An 8366-nucleotide genomic window follows, 5' to 3' on the forward strand; every position below is an offset into this window, starting at 1 on the left:
CACACACACACACACACACACACACACACACTTCGCTGCCATCTTCATCACAGACAGATGCTTATTGAATTAATTCTGTTTTAGATAAATGTCTCCTGACTTGGTAACTGATCTGATTTCTCAACATTTGGACATGTGGTGGAGATTAAAGCTTCATCAGAGAGCAAATATTTAGAAAGATTAAAAACCACTATGTCTAATTAGAAACACACAAAGAGACGACGTGAAGCCACTCACGGAGCGTGGTCACGGTAAACACTGATGCACGGGACATCTGATAGATTACATGATCTATGGGTGACCTCTATGTAAAGGACATTAAGTTAAATGCAGGACAGACATCATCATCATCATCACCATCACCATCACCATCACCATCACCATCACCATCATCATCATCATCACCATCATCATCATCATCATCATCATCATCACCATCATCAACCGGGTCAGACAGGAATTTAATTCAAGTCCAAGAGGTTACAGCGTTTGAAAGGGAATCCAACCCCCTCCAGAATATCTGATAATAGTCTGTAGAGGATATAAACTACATTACATACATTATTCCTTATGTTTGTAAATTTATAAACGTATGGAAATAATAAAGTTTATATCCAATCCAGGCTTTCTTGACTTTCCTCAAAACTTTTATCCCTCTGTTGTCTGATTGGCTGTTGGTGACCAGGTAAAAGTGGGCGTCGGCCTCCCCAGAACAAACACGACCGTCAGCCCTGACAGGAACAGGAAACAGCCTTTAGGTCCCAGAAGGCCTTGCTGTCGCTCAGGGATTTACTTGGAGTCCATCGTCCAGATGGTCTGATGAGTCCGTCTGGTCACATGGTTTCCCCTCCCTGATGAACCAACCGACCCCCCCCCCGCTCCGGTCAGAAGGCTTTCATCGCCGCCAAGGGGACGTGAACCTCTACAGTCTGATGAATAAACTCATACATGACATACCAGGCGCGACACAGGAGGATGTGGTGAAAATGGGAAAATCAATCAAAAATCAATAGATTTAAATTTATAGATATTGGTGAAATAACAAGTTTTTTTTAAATTATTTTTACAAGATTGTCAAAATGTTTTCAGATTCTATTGAATGACGTAAGAGTGATCCGTTATCTGACGCTGTTCTTCTGGGAACCGGTAGGTGGCGACAAATCTCCGTGACGCTCCGATGAAAATCAGACGAAGAAGAAGAACCCGGAAGTGATGCTCGGCGGCGGCTCGCAGCGAACGGGAGTATGGTTCTGGTTTAAAGTTAGTTTTTGGACCGGGTGCCGGTAGAACAAGGGTTATCTGTGTCGGTACCGGGTCCCCGGTGTCGGTCCAGCTGTCCCGTTTCTGCCGGGGAGGAACACGGATCGTGTTCGTGTTCAGTGGATGCTTTAGTTGTTAGCCCCACGGCTAACAGCAACTTAGCTCTGCTCTCCGATTCTGTGAGTTTATTTCTATATATTTATCCCTGCTATAAAATATATAAAATAAACCCACATTACTGAGTTATGTTTAAAAATGTATAAATAATAAATCCTACTGTTAGTGCGGAAAGTTACCAGACTACAGCTTCAGGCTGTTACCTGTTTGTGACGTCACGATGCCCCTCCAAACGCCCCCCTCCTGCCTGAGGCTCCTGCCCCCCCCTCCTGCTGCTACGGATGACGTCAGCTGTGGTGTGTACGGTGGTTGACCTGAGGAGCATCAGCCCCTACCAGCAGGTGGAGGGGTTCATGTCGCTGGAGGCCGGGGTGACCCCTGACCTCCTGACGGGCGACAGATGGGGGCCCTGATGAGGGCCGAGGTGAGGTGATGAACCTAAACACAGTAGAACTTCAACAGAAATGCAATGATCTAAATGTTCTGACTCTTCCAGATGTTAACGTCTGGAGACGCTGGTGTTCACACGGGTTTGACCCCTGACCTCCTGACTCCTGAGAGCCACACAGGTGAGAAACAGCTTTAACCCAGGATGTCAGAAGTATTTTCAGTTGTTGTTGATGTTAGATTTTACTTGACAGGTGGATCCAGACCTCGCTGCTCTTGAAATACCCTCCCACACGGGTTTTAACGAGGCAGCGGGCTGAAGAGACACACACCCTGAGTCATTCAGGGGTTCGACCCCACGCCTGTCAGCAGTGTCCAGAGGTCAACACCTGCGTTAACCACCTGAGGAGACACCTGAGGACCCACAGCGACATGCAGAGCCAGTGACACACCCGCTGACGTCTGCAGGGCCAAAGTCGTCTGAGCAACCGTTAACACAACCAGAAGGCGCTTCATTTCCTGTTTACTTCATTCACAATATTATAGATCACCTTCTTAAAATAACTGCCCAAGTCATTTTTTTACAAAAAATATTTTTTGCCTAAATCATCAACAAGTGGATCAGGGTTTTTTTGTTTGCTTTAAATTAAAGTCTGAAAAATTACACTATTTTAAGATGGTGTCAAGTTTTTACATTCACTTGGCTTGGCAGTGTTTGAATTAATGTATTAATAGATTTGTTTTTATTGTAATCTTTGACAAGAGATTATAAAAAATCTCTAAAAAGAAAAAAACAAATCTAAATTAGACTATTTGTGAAATTTCATGTTTATTTGAGCTGCAGAATTTCTATTCATGAAGCATTTGGTCAAATATTAAATAAAGCAATTCAATAAATGTTTTCAAAATCATCTCTACAACAAGGGACAACAAAGTTTTAACGTTTTTTCAAAGCTCATTCAAACATTTGTATTTATGTTAAATCCGTTTTTTTCCTAAATAAATGTTTTCTTTAAGTTTTCGAGTTTGTGATAAATAAAATACATTTTATCTTGTCTAAACACGGTTTGTTTTTAGTCCAAACATCCACGTGACGTGTCTTTGTAGATTTACCCGTTAAACCGTCCCGGGGGGGCGGCACGTTGCGGGGTTACAGTCTCTTCAACAGCAGTCGTCTCCTCCGGACTGCGCCGTGAAGCAAACCAAGCGCACCCCGAGCCGCTGCCGGCTCAGCGCGGCGGAACTCCGCGTTTCAGGAAGAAGTTGGCGCCGGGGGCCTCGCGCGCGGCTAGCTGGTTTATGCTAACCGGAAGCATGAGCGGCGCTCCGCTGCGGTGACTTCAGCTCCGTAGCGGTGAAATAACTCCGCCATGAGCGACATGGGTGAGTGTCGGCCCGGTAAAGCCGCCGGTAAACCCGGTAGAACCGGATCCGGGGCTCCTGTTGTGGCTAAAGCTAACGGCTAGCCGAGGCGCTGCAGGCCGCGACTAATCCCTGGAACGCGGATTGTTTTACCCCAGCAGCGCGTGAGCGGAGAGGCTACTCTACCGTTAGCCTAGCACACCGGGGCACTAACACAGACAACCGGGTTGTGTTGAACGTTTACCGGAAGCTGCCGGCCTGTGGCTCTTCTGATTAAAGCGCCCCTTAGCTAGTTAGCCGCTTAGCTCCAACATGTCCGCAGCTAGCTTGTGTTGTTAGCCTGTCCGCTGAGTGGTTAGCATTAGCGTTAGCTTCATCCTATAAGGCTGTTCCTCACAGCTGGGCATCCCCCCCCCCGGCTAACCACGTGGTATTAGCATGGCTAACGTGTTAGCACAGCCGTCCCGTTAGCCGGTGCTTTAACGGGTCTTCCGTGTCTCCAGAGTTCAGCGTCCCCCTGTCCTCCCTGGCGCTCCTGGTGCCCCCCCTGCGCCTGATGTCGGCCGTCATGTGGGAGGTGGTCCGGCAGCGGAACATCCAGCACTACGGGAAGCTGGAGGAGTTCGTCTCCATGGTAACAGATGCGGTTCCTGAACTGATGAGCAAAAGAGAAGGGAGGCTGCTGTCGCTGGGCCTGAGGGCCAGGGTGAGCCCCCCCACACACAGACACATGACCCACCCCCATGCATGTGATGAATGGATCCGGGTCCTGGTGACCTGACCCTGATGGTCCCCCCCCCCAGACGACCCTGGAGCTGCTGCGTTCTGAACACCCTGAGGACCTGAAGGCGGTGGAGACGCACCTGAACCGCATCCAGACGTCCTGCCTGGAGGAGGTGAGTGGAGCTCCAGGAGTTAGTCTGGTGCTGGGGGGGGGCACCAGAGCCCCGGTCCCCCCAGGGCAGATCAGACGGGACGAGGTGGGGCTCTGTTGACCCCTGTGGGGAAATCATGTTACCATGGAAACAGTCCTTATTTACCTGAAGGAAAACAAATGTAAACAAGGACGTTTGGTTCTGGACGACTCCAGCGTTTATCCAGTACCGTCTTTATGGCGTGTTTGTTGTCACACGTGTTAGCGTGTGCAGCTAACTCATCACGGCTGGTTTGACTGTGAGCAGGGGGCTAAAGCTGGGGGGGTCTGGATTAAAGGAACCACTCAGGACGTGTTTCTAACGTGTCTGTGAATGTTTTGCAGAACGATGAGTTCAATTTTTTCACCATTTCTGTCGTTTGTGCAAAAACTGTTGAAAGAACTTCACAAGATCATGTGACCAGAAGGGAAGTTTTGGAGGTCAAACCTGGAGGTCATAGTGAACGTTCCCCTCTAGAACCTCCTCACCTCGGTCTACACATGATGCCCCGTCATGTCTCACGTGTGTGATGCGTGTTGTCTGATGTTCCCCCATCTGTCACGTGTGTGATGCGTGTTGTCTGATGTTCCCCCATCTGTCACGTGTGTGATGCGTGTTGTCTGATGTTCCCCCATCTGTCACGTGTGTGATGCGTGTTGTTCCCGCCCCAGACCAGCGACCCCGTCATGGAGGCTCCGGAGGCGAACTTCATGAAGCTGGTTCAGGGCCTGATCGAGGACACGGACGGCAGGGAGCACTTCCTGAAGGTTCACACGCGTTACACGTGTTCACGTGGACTGATCCGGTGAGGCCGTGTGCTCACATGTCCCTCATGTGTCCCTCCGTGTGACAGAACGTGTTCCCGGTGGAGTACGGGCCGGACTTCGACACGGCGCTGGAGACGCTGGTGTGTGAGTTCTTCTCCCGTCTGGAGGAGCTGCTGCCCGTCCCAGACTTTAAGCAGGTGAGGACAGGTGGGAGGAGCCAGAGGAGGACGTCTGGGGGGGCGGAGACTCACAGCGTCTGTTTGTGTAGACGGCGTCCTGGATCAGTGCTGCCCCCGCAGTCCTGGAGGAGTACCTGCAGTGTGTGTCCCACGGAGACGACCTGAAGTTCCTCCTGCAGACCAAACAGTGTCACGGCAAGCTGGGGCGGGGCAGCGTGGGTACGTAGGGGACAGGTGGGCGGGGCAGCGTGGGTACGTAGGGGACGGGTGGGCGGGGCAGCGTGGGTACGTAGGGGACAGGTGGGCGGGGCAGCGTGGGTACGTAGGGGACAAGTGGGCGGGGCAGCGTGGGTACGTAGGGGACAGGTGGGCGGGGCAGCGTGGGTACGTAGGGGACGGGTGGGCGGGGCAGCGTGGGTACGTAGGGGACGGGTGGGCGGGGCAGCGTGGGTACGTAGGGGACGGGTGGGCGGGGCAGCGTGGGTACGTAGGGGACGGGTGGGGCGCTGACATCACTATGACATCATAATGACTCCTCCCCCCTCCTGCAGCCCCCTTCCAGTCGGACGACCTCCTCATCCCGTCGCTGTGCCTGCCCCCCTCCCTGGAGGTGGCCATCCCGTCCCACCCCGGCGGCTGTGACGAGGCCGACGCCCCCCAGATGGTGATGTTCGACGAGGAGCTGTCCACCCACCCCTCCACCTCTGCCGATTACCCAGAATCCCCCAAACCACCCGAGGCGCCACCCCCCCTGCGCAGGAAGCAGCGGCCGTCGGGGGGGCAGCACAAGTGCCCCGAGTGCGTGCAGACCTTCGGCCAGCGCTCGGCGCTGCTGGAGCACCGGCGGCGGCTTCACGGGGGGGCGGCGCCTTACGGCTGCTCCCAGTGCGGCCGCTCCTTCCGCACCGCCGCCCTGCTGGGGGGGCACCGCCTCCGCAAGTGTAAGAACGCCGCCTACCCATGCGTCAGGTGCGGGGGCAGCTTCCCCACCTCAAGGGACAAGTTCAGGCACCGCTGCCCCCAGCGTGGGCGGAGCCACGACTGCGGCCAGTGCGGGAAGAGCTTCCCCAAGGCGGGGGGGCTGAAGGAGCACCTGCTGAGCCACGCCCACGCCCGCCTGTTCAAGTGCAGCCACTGTGGGGAGGGGTTCCCCGGCCTGGGGGAGCTGAAGCAGCACCAGCGGGTGGACCACGACAAGCCCTACGGGTGTGAGCAGTGTGGGCGGAGCTTCATCTCCCCCCGCTGCCTGAGCAAACACCAGCAGCGCCACCTGGAGGCGGGGCCGACGGGGCGCCGGGAGGCCGCCAAGAAGGCGTCGGTCAAAGCGGCGTACCCCCGGGGGCGCCTGACGCACAACTGCCCCCTGTGTGGGCGGAGCTTCAAGTACCGCTTCGAGTTCCTGGAGCACCAGCGCTTCCACACGGCGGTGAAGCCGTACCGCTGCTCCCAGTGCGGGAAGGCGTTCCGCTCCGAGGCGCACCTGTCCGCCCACAGGAAGAGGAAGTGCCCGGGCGCCGCCCACGTGTGCACGCGCTGCGGCAGCCTGTTCCGCTCGCTGCACGAGCGCGTGCGGCACCAGTGCGTGCAGCTGCTGGCGCGCTACGAGTGCTCGCACTGCGGGAAGGCGTTCCGCATGGCGCACCTGCTGAGGAACCACCAGGTGGGGGAGCACCAGCTGCCCTACGCCCCCCACCACCGCTTCAGGTGCCGCTACTGCGAGCGCACCTTCCCCGGCATCAGCGAGCTGAAGCGCCACCAGCGCGTCGACCACGAGCGGCCGTACCGCTGCCGCGCCTGCGGGAAGAGCTTCCTGTCCCAGAAGTGCCTGACCAATCACGAGCAGCGGCACAGCGACGAGCGCCCCGAGGGCTGCCCCGTGTGTGGGCGGGGCTTCAGGAACCGCTACGACCTGAAGCAGCACATGCGCACGCACACGGGCGAGCGGCCGTACCAGTGCACCCACTGCTCCCAGTGCTTCTCCACGGCGGGGGGGCTGCGCAGCCACACGCGTGTGCACACGGGCGAGAAGCCCCACGTGTGCCCCGACTGCGGGAAGGCCTTCTCCCAGATGGGGGCGATGCGCACCCACCGCCTCACCCACACGGGCGAGCGGCCCTTCAAGTGCGGCGTGTGCGGGAAGGGCTTCACCATGGCGCACAAGGTGACGGTGCACATGCGTGTGCACACGGGCGAGCGGCCGTACGTGTGCGCCCAGTGCGGGAAGGCCTTCTCCGACGGCAGCGTGCTGAAGCAGCACACCCTCAACCACTCGGGGGTGCGGCCCTACCGCTGCCAGGTGTGCCCCAAGACCTACACCTGCCTCAACCACCTGAGGAGGCACCTGAAGAGCCACGCCCACATGAGCTGAGCAGGACCTTAAGACACTTTAAACACCGTGACCGGTTGAACTTTGACCCCGCCGGGAACAGGAAGTGTCCGCCGGCCCTCCTTCCTGTGAAGGCTCCGCCCATCGGACCTGAACCTAAAGGGTTAAATGTGTAAATACTCTTTTCTCTCCTGATTGGTGTTGGTGGGTGTTAAGCCCCGCCCCTCTGTGCTGATGTTTCACATTAAAAGAGCTTCTCCCTGATTGGTTGGTTGTCCTGTGATTGATCCCTCGTATCCAAGCGCTGGTGGGCGTGGCCTTTGATCCAGAGTGGACCAATCAGAGCCACACAGACCCGGGTCTGGACCAGAACCAGAACCAGTAGCGGGTCTGTGTGGTCGTAAAGTTTAATGTCTCTGGGGCGGGGGGGTATCTGGGGACAGTCGCAGTTCCGTCCCCCCTCCCAGAGTAACTCGGAGTTCCCATGGAAACGACAGGGAGTGTGTGTTTTCAGGGCAAACTGAATCTCCACCTGGGGGGGGGCGTACCTGTAATTTAATGTCAGTCCCAGCTGCTCATTGTAGGAGTGTGTGTGTGGGGGGGGGGGTCATAAAATGCTGAATCATGAATTCCTAATGATTTGATGTATGTCTGGAGACTGGTACAAAGACCCCCCCCCCCCGACCAGAAAGAGGACTGACTTCCAGGGAACGCTTGTTCATAAACACAGATCATTACCAGATGCCCCCCCAGCCCCCCCACTCTGGCTGCTCTCAGTGGAAACTCTGACTCCAGCCCCTCCCTCAGCCCCACAAAAGGACTATAGAAGTTTTTGTCCACAGCAACTGTAAAACTGCCCCCCCCCCCATCCCATCCACCCCGTGGCTCCTTCCATGGAAGATCCGCGTCACGCAGCCTGAAACCCGCTCCGGGGGGGCCGCTAGATGTCGCTGTGGCTCCACCCGCTGCTGAAGGACCCCCCCTCCGGGTCGGAGCCAGCCCCCCCACCAGAACCAGAACCTCCATCTGTTTCTCATTCAACTTTCTCAACTTT

General features: G+C 55.9%; 1 protein-coding gene across 2 annotated transcripts; it reads left to right on the forward strand.

Annotated features, from left to right (window-relative positions):
* The first annotated feature begins 1205 nt into the window (after positions 1–1205).
* LOC137612523 (zinc finger protein 11-like) lies at positions 1206–7571 on the forward strand. 2 transcript variants are annotated; one of them, XM_068341082.1, is made up of 10 exons: positions 1206–1439; positions 1544–1801; positions 1874–1946; positions 2019–3147; positions 3630–3832; positions 3930–4022; positions 4712–4807; positions 4894–5004; positions 5076–5205; positions 5538–7571. In XM_068341082.1, the coding sequence occupies exons 4-10, from the start codon at positions 3135–3137 to the stop codon at positions 7352–7354; spliced, it is 2463 nt and encodes an 820-aa protein (XP_068197183.1). In that variant the 5' UTR covers positions 1206–1439; positions 1544–1801; positions 1874–1946; positions 2019–3134; the 3' UTR covers positions 7355–7571. The 2 variants fall into 2 exon arrangements, with proteins under 2 accessions (XP_068197183.1, XP_068197184.1); XM_068341083.1 differs by having other exon boundaries at positions 5076–5181.
* The last annotated feature ends 795 nt before the right edge of the window (positions 7572–8366 follow it).

This window comes from Antennarius striatus, chromosome 18, assembly GCF_040054535.1.
Source record: "Antennarius striatus isolate MH-2024 chromosome 18, ASM4005453v1, whole genome shotgun sequence".
Classification (NCBI taxonomy): domain Eukaryota; kingdom Metazoa; phylum Chordata; class Actinopteri; order Lophiiformes; family Antennariidae; genus Antennarius; species Antennarius striatus.

Bases quoted from the DNA above. Each gene is read 5' to 3' on its own strand.
- LOC137612523 (XM_068341082.1), top strand. The intron at 3,833-3,929 runs GTGAGCCCCCCC...CCCCCCCCCCAG, and splicing joins CGCTGGGCCTGAGGGCCAGG to ACGACCCTGGAGCTGCTGCG. The intron at 5,206-5,537 runs GTACGTAGGGGA...CCCCTCCTGCAG, and splicing joins GCTGGGGCGGGGCAGCGTGG to CCCCCTTCCAGTCGGACGAC.